This window comes from Lepidochelys kempii, chromosome 9 (assembly GCF_965140285.1).
Source record: "Lepidochelys kempii isolate rLepKem1 chromosome 9, rLepKem1.hap1, whole genome shotgun sequence".
NCBI lineage: Eukaryota > Metazoa > Chordata > Testudines > Cheloniidae > Lepidochelys > Lepidochelys kempii.
The window spans coordinates 25,230,661-25,249,104 of NC_136388.1; the positions used below are offsets into that span (position 1 = coordinate 25,230,661).

At 39.2% G+C, this 18,444-nt stretch overlaps 1 protein-coding gene and 1 pseudogene across 6 annotated transcripts in view; both read left to right on the forward strand.

Moving 5' to 3' along the window:
* The window catches only part of PLCH1 (phospholipase C eta 1), a 162,941-nt gene extending 159,160 nt beyond the window's left edge, over nucleotides 1–3,781 (forward strand). For 3 of the 6 annotated variants that reach the window (XM_073359623.2, XM_073359625.2, XM_078854388.1), the window contains one exon: nucleotides 53–3,781. In XM_073359623.2, coding sequence (XP_073215724.1) covers nucleotides 53–2,157 — 2,105 coding nt within the window. In that variant the 3' untranslated portion in view covers nucleotides 2,158–3,781. The remainder of the gene's footprint in view (nucleotides 1–52) is intronic. The other 3 variants (XM_073359626.2, XM_078854390.1, XM_078854389.1) reach the window with 3 other exon arrangements.
* A 7,679-nt stretch (nucleotides 3,782–11,460) lies between these two features.
* LOC140916990 (uncharacterized) lies at nucleotides 11,461–12,996 on the forward strand (annotated as a pseudogene).
* The last annotated feature ends 5,448 nt before the right edge of the window (nucleotides 12,997–18,444 follow it).

The window sequence follows — 18,444 nt, forward strand, 5'->3', positions numbered from 1 at the left end:
AGCAGATAGTAAACAAAACATGTATAACGAATGTGCTTTTTATTTGATTTAGCAGATAGCAACAATGGTACAAGCGTGAACCAAACAAACTGGAAAGAACATATCTTTTCATCCCCTGAGCAAGCTGCACCTTCTTCAAATTCTGCATCTCTGCATAAAAAAGCTACTTCCCAGAGTGACGCCAGAATTGGCAGTTCTACAGAATCACCTGTACATGAACATGCAGAAAGCTTCAACTTTGTAAGTGGGATAGCTGAGACAAATCACTCCACAGAATATCAGAAAAGTCACCTTTCCAATGAACCTGTTCATATAAGGCAGGATTCAGTTTTTGACCTTGATACAGAAAAAATACAAGATACAAATTACACAGATGAAAAGAGAGAAGAGGAGACTGGAGGGTGTAAAGAGGAGAAAAAAACACCGGCAGGAAGTTGTCTTTCTGCAAAGGAACAGGAGTTTGAAAATAATAAATATGATGTCATTATGAGCAGTACTGTAACCGCTTTTTCACTGGCTGATATATCTTCCACCATCTGTTCTGACATCTACGATTTACACTCGACTGCAGCTCTGCAAGATAGTGATGTTTCTCGTCTCATAGATGAGGTTTCTTTAACAAACGAGAGCGAGATGAGCAGTTCTGTCTCAGCACTGATTGGACAGTTTGATGTTACAGATGACCGAACTAATCTGACTGTGGTTTCAAGTCTTCATGGCACCAGCAACCAAACCTTCAGTGTGGTGTCGGCACATCCACACATGTTTACTGTTGATCTAAGTACCCCCCTTAAACAAAACTTTACTAATGTAAAATCTGTTGAATCTCCATTATTCTCAACACCAGATACTGCTATGTTCTCCAGCCCTGAGACAACAGAGTATTCTGTGTATACAATTATCCATGAGGCATCTCTTTCACCAGCCTCTGATTGTAAACCAATAGATGAACCAGCTTGCAAGAAATCAGACTGTGTGGAAAATAGCGTTCCAGTGTCCCCCTGCACTTCCTCTCTCCATTTGCTAACAGCAAATCCCAAAAGGAAGTGTGGAACAAATTGGGAAACCCTTGAGGATTGCAGTTCCTGCACTTTGGAGGATACAATAGTTGACCCTCCTGCTTGTATAACCTCAGCAGGCAGCAGTCTTATGGAAGTAGAGGGAGATTCCCAAGACCTCCTGATAACTGCATATGAATTCAAGAGAGAAGATATGAGCCAACTTGCTGCTTCTTTGAAACTGAAGCATAATCAGGACTCAGTATACTACTGTGAGAGAATCTCTGGGAATAATTTAATTAACGAGGACCTTCACAGTGCTGCCCTGGATAATTCAAATAATTTTAGGACTGCAAGAAATCAAAGTTTTCCTTACCCAGCATTTCAGAGTGTTGGCTTTTTGCATAATAATTATCTGCAAACTTCAGATACACGAAATGATTTGTTGTATGTCTCCCAAAGATCCAGACTTAATATGCATTCACCTACACCCAAGAACACTTTGCCCTACCCTCCTACTACAGTCGTCAAACAGCCTAGTCCTTGCAAATCCAAGAGCCTGGGAGACTTGACATCAGAGGATATCTCCTGCAATTTTGAAAGCAAGTACAAATACATAAGTAGAAGCTTTATTACATCTGGCATGAGAGACAAGAAAGTTGCAGCTATGAAAACTAAGAGACCACAATCTACAGACACTCTGACAGAACAATTGCGAAAACTGGTGTCCTTTGACCAGGAGGACAACTGTCAAACTTTGTATTCTAAGCAGAATGATGATGATTGCCCCAAGGCATTGGTCAGAAAACTGTCATCCAGAAGTCAAAGCAGAGTACGCAATATTGCTAGTCGTGCTAAGGAAAGACAAGAAGCCAACAAGCAAAAACTTTCTAATGCTAGCAGCATAGCAGGGGTAGTGCTAAGAAACAAGCCATCAGTATCAGCTCATGTTATCAACAGGCATTCCACTGGCTCTTACATAGCAAGATACCTGAATGACTTCAGTGGGGAGGATCTGGAAGGTCGAGGTGTACCAGAGGGCGCATGTACTTCTTTGCGCTATGGAGGCAATGACCAATTTTGTACAGATGATTCCGTTTTGCAGATGGAGCCAAGCAGTGATGATAAACCAGAAATTTATTTCCTTCTGAGACTGTAAATTGTATACATGTACATCTTCAGTGTTTACAAACTATTTCACTGAATGAAGGATTTTTAGCAAGAAGTATAGTCCTTGACTTTTAAATTATTTAGAAATGCAATTTTAAGCTAATGATTTAGTCTTGACTTCATGTGCCGTTTCCTGTCAAAAATTATGTAAATAGATTCTGTGATCCTTTCTTATGTATGTATGTATTTTTATTCAGAAATGACAATGTGAATTATTTGCATGCAATAGATCTGAACATTCAGTGTCCTGTATTTGTAATGCATGTAAATTTTAAGAATAGAGTTCTGCACTTCTGTGCACATCAGCAGAGCTCAGCAATTCATTCAATAAATATATTGCTTTTCCCCCTAAACCTTTTAGCTGCTTGCAGAGAGAATTTTAGGAGACCACCTTTTTGGACACCATCTTGGAATTGCTACTTAGGATAATGCTTCCTGCCATTAGTAGTCAATGGGACTATTGACGGTGGGAATCACTAACACCAATAATAGGTGTTTTCAGGATTAGATGTTTCATTCATAAAGCTGTTTTCTATCTTAATTGTATTTACATGTTTGTTAATGTTGATTTTAAGCCTTTCCATACATGAAATACAGATTTGTAGCATTAGGATTCATTCAAATTTGCAAGTAACTTGTAGATCGACTTCCGCTCTTTAAATGAAATAGAATGGTAACTTTTTCTTCCTCTTGTTGAGTGCTTATTTCAGGATGCGAGTGTGGTGAACAGGAATGTTCTTATACATAGACTTCTTCCAGCATTCCTGTTCATCCTGTTCCCATCCTGAAATGAGCATTCAACAAGTGGAAGAAAATCTTGCTTTCCAAGTATTTTGTTATGTATTTTTGATATTGGCTGTATATGTAACTTGAATACAGTAGCAGAGATGTTTTCTATGTTTGTAGTTATATGCTAAATTGTTGATTGTCAGTATAGTAGTTACTGCATACATATCAGGATAAGTAGTTTGGCTTCCATCATCACATGGTTTTGAGAAAAGGGCTTTTTCTGCATTATGTTGAAAACCAAGTGAGTGAATTACAAAAATACACAAAACTTCCCTGAAGGGAGCAAGATAGCTTTATTTTGGGTTTAAGGTATAATTTGCTGTCACTGTGAACACATTTTTCATGATACGTAAAAGACCTTTTACCTCTTTTCTTTTGTAATACAGGATATTATTATTCATGGAGACATCATTAAAATAGATTTTTATGCACCTGATACATATTTAGTGATGTTACAGCAAATGCAATTACTGTTGAACTTGTGGCAGTCAGTGATTGCAGACATTTGTCTTGTCGTGCATTTGCAATAAATCTTTATAAAGGAAAACCCTTCTCATGTCAGGTAGTGGTCATAATTCTAACAAGTAATTTACAACTCAGAACATTCTATTTTCTAAAGGGGAGAAAAGCATCCAATGTTGCTAAATGGTTCTGAAAGGAAGTCATAGTTACTGAGTATTTCTATAATTAACAGTTAGAAATGACAGTGCCATATTTACCATTTATCTATTCTCTCCCTGTAGAAGTTTCTCCCAATCCAATATTTTTCAATGGAATGTCCCTACTTTTTGTGTCAAAATGCCCATTTGTAGATTTTGAATGTTAACTGATACAGTGTGTATTTTTAATAGATCCATTTTTTTTGGACTCTCCTGATTGATTTTTTTTAACCAGTCACGTGACAAAAATATTTTGTGCTATATCCCTCAGCTAGAGCAAATCAAATCAAAACATACACACAAGGATAGTAACTATACAGGATAGAATAATGTCCAATGTAGTCTCCAGCTCTATTAGCTGCTGCTAAATCCCCATGTTCAGTGACAATATTGGGAGCCCTCCAGTCCACTCGTCCAGTGCTCTTAGGGTACATCTACACTGCAGGTAGAACATGCCTCCCTGCCTGGTACATCCCTCCCTCCCTGACTAAAAATAGCAGCTGGAAGTTGTGGCTCTGGTGAAGACTCGGAGTAGCCATCTGAGCTCAGACCTAGGGCTGGTTGGGCTTGAGAGCCTGAGTTGCTGCCCAAACCACAACTTCCACCTTGCTATTTTTAGCATGCTAGCTGGAGCCCTGTGTGGAATGTAAAACAGATATTGACTGGCTTTCAGGGGGAGTAGCAGCATAAAAATGCTTCAAGGCAAAAAAATAACAATGGCACATGTTGCCCTTTGGCTTTAGGCTCTGCACTGCAACCGCAAGAGCTAGTCTTTCTATCTGACAATATTTTACTGCTATTCCCATTGGAGCTAGACAATATTGATGTTGGTGAGCCTCTTGAATGTATGCAAGGCATTGTCCAAAAAAATTTGGACTAGGATGATAGAATACTGATTTTAATGAATGCAGCATTTTAATGCAGTTGGATGCCTTCTACCAAGCACTAAGATTGCTGTCTGCTCATTCTGATGTTGTTTTACATTTTGTACAGATCCCTCACTCTAGATAAATGCATGAATGCATAATGCATAACGCAACTTCATGAAAATTTGTCTCACTTCAGTGTTAATTTCCTAGGGAACAGATATGCTATTTCAAAGCATTCATTAATATTATGACTCTGGAGCTTGTGCAAAATATGTGAATGAAAAACAGGAAGCCCTTGAATAGTACTTAATTATGCCAACTGCTTGGGAAAAAAATGTTTATTTTGTGAGATTAAGTAGGTCACTTGTTTTTCTTTGTCATTATTTTTGCATTAAAAACCACACATTGCTGTGATCATACAATGTATCAAGAACAAAACTAACGATAAAAAGGTGTTAACAGTCAGTTTCAGTGTTTACAAATGCAGCAAGGGCAGAAATAATCTTGCACTAGCCACGGGATTGATATATGTGACTTTGACTATCCTATGCAGAATTGTTCTTTAGTCATGTTCACTTGGATATAGGGAAATGTTAACAGGCTTTTTTCTAACTATAGAATGCTTTTACTAATGGAGTGGAAATCTTATACTGGGATCTGAATTCCCTGGAACTTTGGATCCAGATCCAGAGATTGGGCTTATCCCAGTAAGAGAGATCCATTTTGGATTGATTGATCCAAACTTCCTAACTTTGGGGAGGTTCAGAAACAGATCAAAACTCTAAGCCTTTTGCCCAGCTCTAGTCTACCAATAGATGCTAACCCTGGTACTATTAACAGGGCCAGCAATTTCCTCTACACTATTTGCAGAGCAAGATACTACTCAGCATAAGTAAAGGTGGCAGAATCTGCCTTGGTGCCTCCTGAGAAATAGTTTCAGCTTTCAAGTCACACTAACTGTGTGGCTTAACAATATTGACCATTGAAGTGACCATTGACTGAGCGATAGGGTGAAAAAGTGGTGTGACTGCTCTGCCATTTTGGGTATCCTTTGGCATTGCGTGTCACAAACACTCACAAAACTATTTCTTGTCCGCATTAGTAGGACCTGAAAACTCTTTCTGTATAGCTCATCCGGGGGACATATAGGGAGGAGAGACTTACGGGGGAACGGGCCTTCAGTTATGTGTATATGTGATAATTGCAGCTCAATTTGGGTAATGAAATGAATGCCTGTTGGTAAAACATATGCAGTGAAGACTCAGGCCGAGATCCTTGGCTCAGTGTTTTTTCTGTTTATGTGGAATCTCACTGAGAGATGCAATATGTTACAGAGCCTCCATTTTGATGACAAAATAGTTCTGTGTGCCAGAATCCATAAGTGCCTGAATGCTTTTTCCCCTTAAATGTTTTGTGCCTTCAAAGGTCTTGTCACAATATGTAGGGCAGGTGAAGAGGGAAGAATTACACACATCCACTGTCATAAATTCCTGTTCTTGAATAACGTTTGGTGTCGTGTGGGTCTGGGAGGTAGGAGCTGATAAGAAGACTGTTTTAGGTCTATTTGACTAAGCAGTAACCTATGAGAAAGAGGTTTTTAGGTCAGTAAAGCCTTCAGTCTGGAAAGATGGTGTTTTCAGAAATTGATTGAAATAGATTTGCTGCTTGAAAGTGAAGTACATACATAGAACTACAAGTCCATGACAAAGCTATCCTCCCCAAACAGGATTTGCAAGCCCAATGCCCTGACACACCTCAGCTTGTCTAAATGTACAGTACTAACAGCCAGCTATCCAAAAGGGCCTTGCTACAGATGTTTGTTACTTCCTCAAGGCATTTTTAAGAATAGAAGGAAGTATTTACAGTTTACATACTTAGAATTAGAGAGGGGTCTGAACCAAAATCCCAGATCAAGCCCTTTAGTGGATTGTTGCTTTCTCCAAAAAATTGTGGTAGAAAAATAGGTCTATAATAAGAGTAAATACTGTACATGATAAGAAAACAGTATTAATTTTTAGAGTGTCTGAAACCAATTCAATATTTTATTATTATGACAAACACCCCTCCTTTGTTAGGCTCAGTCCTTCTCCTTCTGCCGGTTGCTGAGTCCCATCTGATTCTTTTTAATTTGGGAGGAATTGAAGGAGCTAAGCCTCTGGTCCTCAATGTCCAGCAAGGTTGGGCCCTTAATGAAGTTATTATATTTGTGGATAATGGAGGTAAAAACATAGACCATGATCTGGCAAAGCACTTAACCATGTGTCTAGTCTAATAGAAGTCAGTTTGACTAGTTATGTGCTTAAAGTTAAACGTGGATAAATGTATTGCAGGATTGGGAGCCTTTCTGTAAGTGTTAGACAAAGATGCTTGAAATCTGAGATTAAACTTCGATTCCACTTAACCATGTGTCTAGTCTAATAGAAGTCAGTTTGACTAGTTATGTGCTTAAAGTTAAACGTGGATAAATGTATTGCAGGATTGGGAGCCTTTCTGTAAGTGTTAGACAAAGATGCTTGAAATCTGAGATTAAACTTCGATTCCATTTCCATTGTATAAGCCATTTGCATAAATGATGATTTCCCCATTGCTCATCATTATGCATAATGGTGTGAATGATGAGCTTTTAAATAGCAAGGACCTCAGGCAACGACAAAAGATGGAAGTGAAAGCTAAAGAAAATGCTTGTGTGACATAGTATTTCTGTGTGCTAAATGAAAGTTTAAGATACAGTAGTATGTATGTTGAATAAGGGTCATACAGGAAAGTCAGCTGATAAACTGAGATAATCCTTTATTTTTAAAGATGTATTGCAATATAGTAGGTTTTATGTTGGGTTCTATTCTAATTTTTAAACAATTTCACAGATGTCTAGAAATACCCACTCTCTCTCTCTCTCTCTCTCTGCTTTTGTAATTTGCTCATTTAACTGAGTCAGCTTCATGTTATCCCACAAAAAGGAATGCAAGTTATGGAGGAGCATTAGATTTTGGTGATGAAAACTACAATTACTGTAAAATATCAGGCTGTCTTGCCAACAGCAATGTTGCCTTCTTATTTATAGGTGTTAGGCCAAATTCATCCCTGCTGTAACTCGATGGAGCTCCTCAGTGGAGTTCTCAAGGGATAGATTTAGCTCATGATGTGTAAGCTTTTCATCATTTTGGACATCTTATCTCTTATGTACTGACCATTGTTGTTTGTTCTCTTTGCTATGAAATCCTGACTCAAGTATCCAAAACTTGAATCCACAGACGATGGTATATTTATATTGTATTTTATGTTTGCTCCACTTTACCTTGCTGTATCTACACCATGCTATTTGTTATGTAATGAAAGGGCCGGATCATCAGCTAGTGTAAATTTATGTAGCTCCAGTTACTTCAGTGAATTACAGCAGTTTAGGATCTGGCTCTACATTGCACACATCTCAATCCTTAAACTCTAAAGTAAATATTGCAATGTTACCAAATGACTTAACGCAAATTTAAATAGATAGAACTGCATCCTGCCCTCCACTAGTAATCACTGCAAAACATATGAAAATTGCCCATTTAGCCTGCATTTAACTTCAAAAAGGGAAACTACACAAAAATGAGGAAACTAATTAAACAGAAATTAAAAGGAACAGTTCACAAGAGTGAAACTGTTTAAGAACACCATAACAGAGGCTCAAACCAAATTAAAAAAATCAGTAAGAGGACCAAAAAAACCCATGGCTAAACAACAGAGTAAAAGAGGTGGTTAGAGGCAAAAAGGCATTCTGTAAAAATGGGAAGCCAGATTCTACTGAAGAAAATAGAAAGGAGCATAAACTCTGGCAAGTCAAATATAAAAATATAATGAGGCAGGCCAAAAAAGAATGTAAAGACCAACTAGAAAAAGACACACAAACTAAAAGCAAACATTTTTTTAAATACATGAGAAGCAGGAAGCCTGCCAAACAATCAATGGGGCCACTAGATGATCAAGGTGCTAAAGGAGCATTCGGGGATGACAAGGCTGTTGCAGAGAAACTAAATTAATTCTTTGCATTGATCTTCATTGCAGAGGACGTGAGGGAGATTCCTTCACCTGAGCCATTCTTTTTAGGTGACAAATGTGAGGAACTATCCGAGACTGAGGTGTCGATAGAGGAGGTTTTGGAACAAACTGATAAGTTAAACATTAAGAAGTCAGCCGGACCAGATGGTATTCACCCAGGAGTTCTGAAGGAACTCAAATATGAAATTGCAAAACTATAAAGTATGGCATGTAACTATCACTTAAATCAGCCTCTGTACTAGATGACAGGAAGATAACTAATGCTGATATTTTAAAAAAGGTTCCAGAGGCGATCCTGGCAATTACAGGCTGGTAAGCCTAACTTCAGTGCCATGTAAATAGGTTGAAACTATAAAGTAAAGAACATAATTATCATACAAATAAACAAACAGGATATGCTGGGAAAGAGTCAGTACGGCTTTTGCAAAGGGAAATCGTGCCTCACCAATCTATTAGAATTATGTGAGGGGGTCAACAAGCATGTGGACAAAGATGTTCCAGTGGATATAGTGTACTTGGACTTTCAGAAAGCCTTTGACAAGATTCCACCCCAAAAGCTCTTAAGAAAAGTAAGCTGTCATGGATAAGAGGCAAGGTCCTCTTTCAGATCAGCAATTGGTTAAAAGACAGGAAACAAAGGGTAGGAGTAAATGGTCAGTTTTTGTAGTGTAGAGAGGTAAATAGCAAAATCCTCCAAGGATCTATACTGGGACCAGTGCTGTTCAACATATTCATAAATGATCTGGAAAAAGGGGTAAACAGTGAGGTGGTAAAGTTTGCAGCTGACACAAAATTGCTTAAGAAACTTACATCCAAAGCTGACTGTGAAGAGTTACAAAGGAATCTCACAAAACCGGGTGACTGGGCAACAAAATCACAGATGAAATTCACTGTTGATAAGTGCAAAGTAATACACATTGGAAAACATAATCCGAACTATACATACAAAATGATGGGGTCTAAATTAGCGGCTTTCACTCCAGATAGGTCTCTAAAAACATCTGCTCAATGTGCAGCGGCAGTCAAAAAAACTAACAGAATATTAGGAACCATTAGAAAAGAGATAGATAATAAAACAGAAAAGATCATAATGCCAGTATATAAATCCATGGTATATTCACACCTTGAATACTGTGTGCAGTTCTGGTCACCCCATCTCAAAAAAGATATATTAGAACTGGAAAAAGTACAGAGAAGGCAACAATAGTGATTAGGGTATGGAACAATTCTCATCTGAGGAAAGATCAAAATGAGACAACTAAGGGGGATATGACAGAGGTCGGTAAAGCCATGAATGGTATGAAGACAGTGAATAAGGAAGTGTTATTTACCCCTTCATCTAACACAAGAACCAGGGGCCACCCAATAATATTAATAGGCAGCAGGTTTAAAACAAACATAAGGAAGTACTTCACACAATACACAGTAAACTTTGGAACGTGTTGCCCAGCGGTGTTGTGAAGGCTAAAAGTATAACTGGAGTCAAAAAAGAAGTTCTATAAGTTCGTGGATCGTAGGTCCATCAATGGCTATTAGCAAAGGTGGTCAGGGATGCAACCTCATGCTGTGTGCGTCCCTAGCTCGGATTGCTAGGAGCTAGGACTACACGACGGGTATATCACTCAATAAATTGCCCTGTTCTGTTCACTCCCTCTGAGGCAACTGGCACCAGCTAGTGTCAGAAGACAGGACACTGGGCTAGATGGACCATTGGTCTGACTCAGTAGGGCCGTTCTTATGTCCTTATAAAATGAAATGCTGAAAGCGCTCTCTCTCGCTCTCCCCCATCACTCTCTCTTCCTTTCTTTTAATATGACTACAGAGTTATTTACATTTATGCATATTTATTTAAATATAGACAATGTAATGCTTATTTAGACTGTACTGGGCTTTGCTCAAAGAAATGGTAAACTAGAACCAGGACTTTTGTGCACAAGTCACTGTTGCCAACTCTCAGGCTTTAACTAGGATTTTAGCCCCTGCTGGAGCCTGTAGCAATGAGGAGAACTGCTCCAACCCTTGATTTTCAGCCTGGCCCCAGCCCTTTCCATTTCCCCCTCCTGGGGAAGAGCAGCCAATCAGAGGTGGACAGGTGGGGAGAGCTCCCCCGCCTTCTGTCAGGTAGGGTAACCAGATATCCCGATTTTAAAGGGACAGTCCTGACATTTGGGGCTTTTTCTTATATAGGTGCCTATAGCCCCCCGTCCCGATTTTTCACGCTTGCTATCTGGTCACCCTCCTGTCAGGAGACAGAAGGGAGTTTGAATAGGAGGGAGCAGCTGATGCCGTTCACACAAGAGGGGAGGGGAGAGCAAGAACCCAGCACAGCACCTGAGGGCAGCTCTGCCTCATTCCCCCTTTCCTGTGACAAATGGGTCAGCCTGCTCTGTGCTCCTGCCCCACCTTGCTTGCACCTCCATCCCATTCCCTTCTTATAATTTGAGCTTTAGTGATCCTGCTACTTGGGCCAAATGCAATGACCAAGTCCGACAAATTTTGGTGGAACATGGGCCGGAACAAGTTCAGCAGTTCGATTTTCCCAAAGGTAGTAAGCAAAGAAAATTCTCGACAATTCATTACAAACGTAGGCTTGTTAATGGAGAAGAAATGCACCGTCAGTGGCTGCAGTATTCCACATCAAATGATTCTGTCTTTTGCTTCTGCGCCAAGTTGTTTGCCATTGCCAGTAGTACTATTGGCGCATCATCTCTTTCTGGAAAAGGCTCAAGGGACTGGAAAAACATGTCTGCAATTCTTTCAGGGCACGAGAAAAGCAGTCAACATTTGACGAATGTTCAGACATGGAAGGAACTTGAACTGTGATTGAAATACAAGAGAACAATTGATGAAGAACATTTGCGCTTCATTGAGCAAGAAGAAAAGTATTGGCAGCAAATACTAAAACGTCTGATTGCTTTGGTCAGGTTTCTTGGTATGCAAAACCTGGCCTTTCGGGGAAAACAAGAAACACTGCACACTTCTGGTAACAGGAACTTCCTCAAATTTGTCAAATATCTAGCTTTGTTTGACCCGCTTATGGATGAGCATCTTCGCAGGATTAAGGAGAAGGAGATGCATGTACATTACCTAGGGAAAGACATACAGGTTGAGCTTATTCAGCTTCTATCCAATGCCATCAAACAAAAAATCCTAGCATCTGCTCGTGCTGGAAAATACTTTTCGATCATTCTAGATTGTACACCAGATGCAGGCCATGTTGAACAAATGACCACGATCGTTCGGTTTGTGGATAGGCCTACTTCAGAGACAGAGAATGAGACTGAATCAGTATACATAAAGGAACACTTCTTGGGATTTGTGTTGGTTACGGAGACAACTGGAGCTGGTATGACAGAAACTATTCTTCACCAGTTAGAAGAGATGTCACTGCCTATAGAAAACTTGCGTGGTCAAGGCTACGATGAATGGAGCAATATGAAAGGGAAAGAAAATGGTGTCCAGCAAAGAATTTTGGATATTAATCCACAAGCCTTTTTCGTTCCTTGCAGTGCACATTCATTGAATGTGGTTGTTAATGATGCTGCAAAGTGTTGCTTGGAGGCAACTGGCTTCTTTGATTTAATTCAACGTGTTTATGTGTATTTCTCAGCTTCTACACATCGCTGGGAAGTTCTAACACACCACGTATCTAATCTCACAGTTAAACCATTGAGTGAAACAAGATGGGAAAGTCGAATTGATGCCCTGAAACCTCTTCGCTATCAGCTTGGTGACATCTATGATGCTGTGATAGACATCTATGATGACACTACTCTAACAGGATCATCTGGCAATAAGTCACAAGTTGATGCAAAGGATCTTGCAAAAGCCATTTCTAGTTTCAAGTTTCTTGTTTCTCTTGTTGTGTGGTATAATATATTGTTTGAGATCAACATGACTAGCAAACAACTTCAGGCAAAAGAATCGACATAAGTGAAGCCATTAATCAACTTGGAGAAATGAAGAAGTTTCTTGTAGGCCACAGTAGTGATGCAGACTTTGAGAAAACATTGGTAGATGCAGGTGAACTTGCGGAGGAAGCAGTTCACAAATGAAGCAGATGATGAACCTATTTATAATGCAAAAGAAAAATTCAAAGTGAACTTTAACTTGGCAGTCATCGACACAGCAATACATTCGGTTGAAGAAAGATTCACATTGATGCAGCAAATTAGTTCAGTATTTGGCTTCCTATATGATGTTTACAGTTTGCAAAATACAACACCAAAGCAAATTATAGAATATTGCTTGAATCTGGACCAAGCTTTGCAACATGGTGAATCCAAAGATATTGATGCCTTTGACTTGTGCAATGAATTGCAAGCTATTGCAAGACGAGTCCAAAAGAGTGCATCACCGCAAGATGTATTGAACTTCATATGGACAAATAAGCTGGCAGATAGCGTCCCCAACAGTTATTGCTCTTCGCATCCTCTTGACTCTCCCAGTTTCTATGGCCAGTGTGAGTGAAGCTTCTCCAAGCTCAAGTTGTTGCGCTATCTACCTTGTCAGTAGAACATGACATTGCTCGCAGCATTGACTTGGAGGGGCTTGTTTCTAAATTTGCTAAACTGAAAGCGCGGAAAAATAAATTCTAAATTCTAATGTGTTACTCTGTGACAGTGTATTGTGTATAATGTATGTAATTTATTTTAAGATGCATGCTATGTTGTGCAAAGTGAAAACAATAACGATGTCAACACTGTTAGGTAATTCATTTATTTTCATTAAATATGTAGACTAAATAATGAAATTAATAAATTTTCAAGCCGAACGTGTATTAATTCTAATGAACAATGCCACAGTATGCAGTATTCATTTTTGAAAGCTTTTAATAAGCGATGCTGCGGGGGGGATGGGGCCAGGGGGGCACAAGGTGGAAGTTTCACCTAGGGTGCAAAATATCCTTTCACCGGCCCTGGCTGTTCCTGAAGAATTTGGAGAAATGCCTTATTCCCTGCAGTACCATCCTAATTGGGGCCTCAGGGCATTGCTACAATATACGTGTTAAATAACTTACCTTACACCAGTTTAGACTCCCTTAAACTCTCTTCTCTGTTTACCGTAGTTAGGGCTCTACCAAATTTGCGGCCGTGAAAAATGTGTCACGGACCATGAAATCTGGTCTTTTGTGTGTTTTTACCCTATACTATACAGATTTCACAGGGGGCGAGCAGCGTTTCTTAAATTGGGGGTCCTGACCCAAAAGGGAGTTGCAGGGGGCTCATAAGGTTAATTTAGGGGGGTCACGGTATTGCCACCCTTGTTTCTGTGCTGCCTTCAGATCTGGGCAGCTGGAGAGTGGTGGCTGCTGACTGAGGGCCCAGCTCTGCAGACAGCAGTGCAGAAGTAAGGGTGGCAATCCCATACCGTGCCACCCTTACTTCTGCTACTGGCAACAGCTCTGCCCTCAGAGCGGGGCTCCTGGTCAACAGCCGCCGCTCTCCAGGTGCCCAGCTCTGAAGGCAGGGCCACCAGCAGCAGCAGTGCAGAAGTAAGGGTAGCAGTACCACAACCCCCCCACAATAACCTCCACCACTGATGGTCCCAGCAAAGACAACACACACAAAGCCATCTGTTGTACTTCCCTTCAGGAGCTTATAACCAATGAATTACTGTGACCCAAAGCAGCCTTCTCAAACCAAAATATTGTTTAATCTTAACAGTTGGAACAAAGCATGACATCCGGAAAAAAAAGATTTTAAAATAACAAAAGGTGTACACAGGTCTTTCTTTCCTATAGTTTAGGCACCCTCCTGTTGGAGACCTGGGTATATCTAATTTCTCCCAGACCCCCACATAGCAGGTCTGGGTTCTCAGTCTCCAAAGACCTGTCTTCTCCCTTGAGGGACTGTGTATCTTTTGACACTTCTGGATCCTTTGTTTTCTCCATGTGCTCCCCCCCGCCCAGGGACCAAGTCCCTCCTGGGAAGTCTGCCTGGCAGGTCTTGCAGGGGGCCAAGCTAGGGCATCAGCATGTATGGTTCTTGCTTTGGTACCCTTAAGGGTTTGCTGGGAAGTGTGTGACTGGTTCCACCTCCCCTTCCTGAGTGCATTTCCTGACAGCCCTGGTATTGAATTAACTGAATATATTGTATGTAATAAATATCATAATAACTCAGTCACGATACAGTATTCATAAATTATTACAGGCAGCTCCAAATCAGTCACAATTGCACTATATTTTTGTTTGGTCACAAAAAGGGGTTTTGCTCTATATCTCTATGCAGCATTTGCTAAAGTAATAGGAATAGAGCTTTAGTGTAGTTAACCACTTTTGTAAACCACTTCACCTTTATCAAGTGGTTACAGGAAACACCAATTATTTACAAGTAATGATGGAAAAGTATGAGAGAGCTCATTTGAACATGTTGCAAGGATGTTGGGAGATGGAGTTTTGTTTCAGGAATCTCTCTGTTTAAGACCCCACATTGGTTTATTGTAGCAGCTCTCAACTGTGAAAGTGGAACAATAGGCTGGTATGCATAATAGTAAAAAAAAAAAAGAGAGAAAGTACAGCTCAATATTTTTATCACATTACAGTGAACTAAGCAGGATTACTCACTGCATAAATCCATTAAAGTGTTTATGGCTTCCTCTGGATGTGAACCATTCTTTCTTTAAGCTGAAATGGAAACATGGTGCACTAGGCAGTAGCATGCATTACAAAGCATTAAAGACAGGATCTGCTGTGCAAATTTCTATATGTCAGTGTATCTCTTCAATAGTCCACAATCTGAATAGACTAAAAACAATTGCCTTATTTTTGTAGCAAGGGTCCACTTCATTATAATACTTAAACAATTTTTTTTTTACATATGCATTATGTGTACATTGTATGTCTGTCTGTCTGCGTGTGTACAGCTTGAGTGGTAGGCCCATGGAATGGGAAAGGCTGTGATTTTCTTCCCTAAATCGTGCCACAAAAGAGCTGATAAGGACCAGTATAGGCACAAGGAGAACTGAATGATCTGAACGGAACTATGCTTGGACACACCAGGCCAGTAAAAGACCAGGTGGGGGATGTTCTGAGGCCTTTTGAAAGTTATTTTTAGAATATCTTGAACTTAATTTCCTTAAAAATAGATAAAGCGCGGGCCAAGAAGAACTCATTTTAACATCATGCCTACAAGTGATTACAGCTCGCTGGGTCTTTGAAAACTAGTATGTGGTCCTGTTTTGAGAACTAGAGGCTACTGGATTTTTTAAATTGAAATCTTGCCTCCTATAGATAATAAATCACAGACTTAATAGGCTGATACTTTTCTCTCCCAAGATAATTAAAGAAACTAGTTAGTTCTCTTCAAAGATTCTCTCACATGGCCCATTCTACTCTGGATCACTTGTATTTATCTGTTTGACTCCAAATATTGATCTTGGCTCTTAATATATTAAAAATAGACAAATAACTAACCTGCCCAAACTCTGTGTTGATTTTGTAAGTCCAGGAGAAAGTAGTTGGCAATACGTTCAGCTTTTGACAAGTAAAGCTCTGACACTGCCAATAAGTCTGACATGCCATGAAATATTGGTAAATAAGTGGTTATGTTAACAGTTGCCATGCTTTACAAGAGCTCTATTTGTAATGCTGCCATATTTTTGTGAAATAATATGCTGTTGCTGTCAAATCCATCTGCTCAGCTTCATGTCCTTTGCATATAAATCACCTCCCCTCATACATATTCAAAAGCTGCATGGAGACAAATTAACTGCAAATGCTGAACAGAAGCCCTAATCACAAATAGCTGACATTATGTGTGTGCCGAGATTTTCATGGAAGTTAGTTGGAAGTGCGTTTGTGGGTTGAATTTGGGGTAGGGCACAGAATGGCATCATTGCTTTAATGATCCCCACACACTAAAAAATGGGTTTCTGAGAAGTGTTGTGCTGTTCACTGAAAAACGTAGAGCTAGAATACAAGTATTTAGTATGTTGGCAGTAAAATGAGATTTTAATTTTTTAAACTTTTTTTTGTAGTTTTGTCCTGGACAGTTGATTGCTGGTGTACACTCTTACAGTTTTGACCATGTCTGAACGCAGTTGTGAAGAATCACATTATCTTACCTGATGCAAACCACAATTTATCCTGGCCCACATTGACCACATTTTATCAACTAACTCGATTCTTCTCAATCATGTTCAAACATGGGATGTGAGTTGGAAGGTTAAGACAGTATAGTTGAGCAAGCAGCCCTGGGTTGGCTCTGAGTCTGCCTCACACTTCCTCCTTTTCTGCATCATTAATAACAATTTTACCAACTTCTTCTAGTTGGGGTCAATACTATTGCTGGTGTTTTGTTTAGTTTTTTTTGTTCCTAATATACTCACAGAACTCTCTTAGCCCTACCAGCCATATATTTTCCCTGATGTCTTTTGCTTCTCTTATCTACTTTCTATACTTAATAATGTCTAATTTATATTGATGGTTATCTGTGCCCTTGTTACTCCTTATTATATAGCTTTTTTTCTTTCTAATTTCTGCCTTCACTTTGCCACTGAACCAGGATGGCCTTTTTGACAAAGTCCTCTTTCTTGATTGTTGGAATAATGGCTTTTTTGTTATCTAATAAACTCTTCTTAACAAATTCCAAATTTTCATTGAAATTTTTATGTCTAAATTTTCCCTCACAGTCATTTTTGCTCATGATTTCCTTCCTCTCTTGGAAATTAGCCCTTTTGAAGCACCAGTTATGTACATATATCTGGTTGGGACTGTCCTCTGTTTGCCCTTGTTGAATGTAATTGGATCATAATCACTGGTCCCTAGGCAACTACCAACTTCCAGTCCAGTGATTAATTTATATTTATCCCTGAGATCCAAAATAGCTACCGTGTGTTGGTTGGAATACATTTTGTGTTACAAAGTTATCTATTATTTTTAGATATCTAATGATATCTTGCTACTGTGCATGGGCCCTCCATCGTACATCTCCCAGATTGAAGTGCCCATAAAAACACAATTTTTCTTTTCACACATTGCAATCAGATGCTTAAGGAGTAACAAGGTAGCCCAAAAATAACTTCTCTACTTTCTTTTACTGCCAGTATATGTAACCACAGGTACCTCAGTAACATATCAAAAAATCCTCTAGCACATATGAGTTCAGCGCTTTTAAATAGTCTTTTTTAAAAAAATATCATGCACATTGGATGATTGAAGGTACTACAATATATGAACAGGGGAGACTAAAACATCTAGAAGAGAACATATTCCTTTTGGCAGTCACTCCATTAGTGGCATGTGGTCTGGATGAATAATACCTTTTGAGACTGATGTGTTTTACTCTATATCAGTTGGCAAGATTTTCCATATTAAGGGTTTTGGCTCATGTACCATGAATAATATTGTTTATGCGTTGAAAGTTCACTATTGTTTATAATTTGTGCCCGTCTAGTCAGGACAAATTAGTTAAGAAATCTGCAGCAGGTATCAAGGCATGTCAACCATAATCATAAAAAAGTGAACTAAATTATTTTTAAACCAACATAGTCAAACATTAATACAACTTGACTTTCCTGCCATTGTGGTGAAATAATCTATGGATGCTGTCAAACCCATCTGCTCCTTTTTTGTATACAAATGAGATTCACATATACTCAGAGGCAGCACTGAGAAATAATTGGCAGTAGAACAGAATCAGTTTGACAGCAGAAGCAGGTGTATGATATTTACAGAATCTATTCATAGTTTTAATGTGAATCATACTACCACTTATGAGAAATAGGAAATGGGGTTAAATATGTCCTACAAATACACCTTCCATGAAGCTTAATAATTAAACTATTGATAATTTGTTGCTTGCTCAGACAGTAAAGAGAGAAATGTAAAGATGGATAATAGCTAAGAATGTCCTCCAGTACTAAGTCAATTCACAAACCAAAATCTAAGTCGTAGAGGCCCCAGGACTATATTTTAGG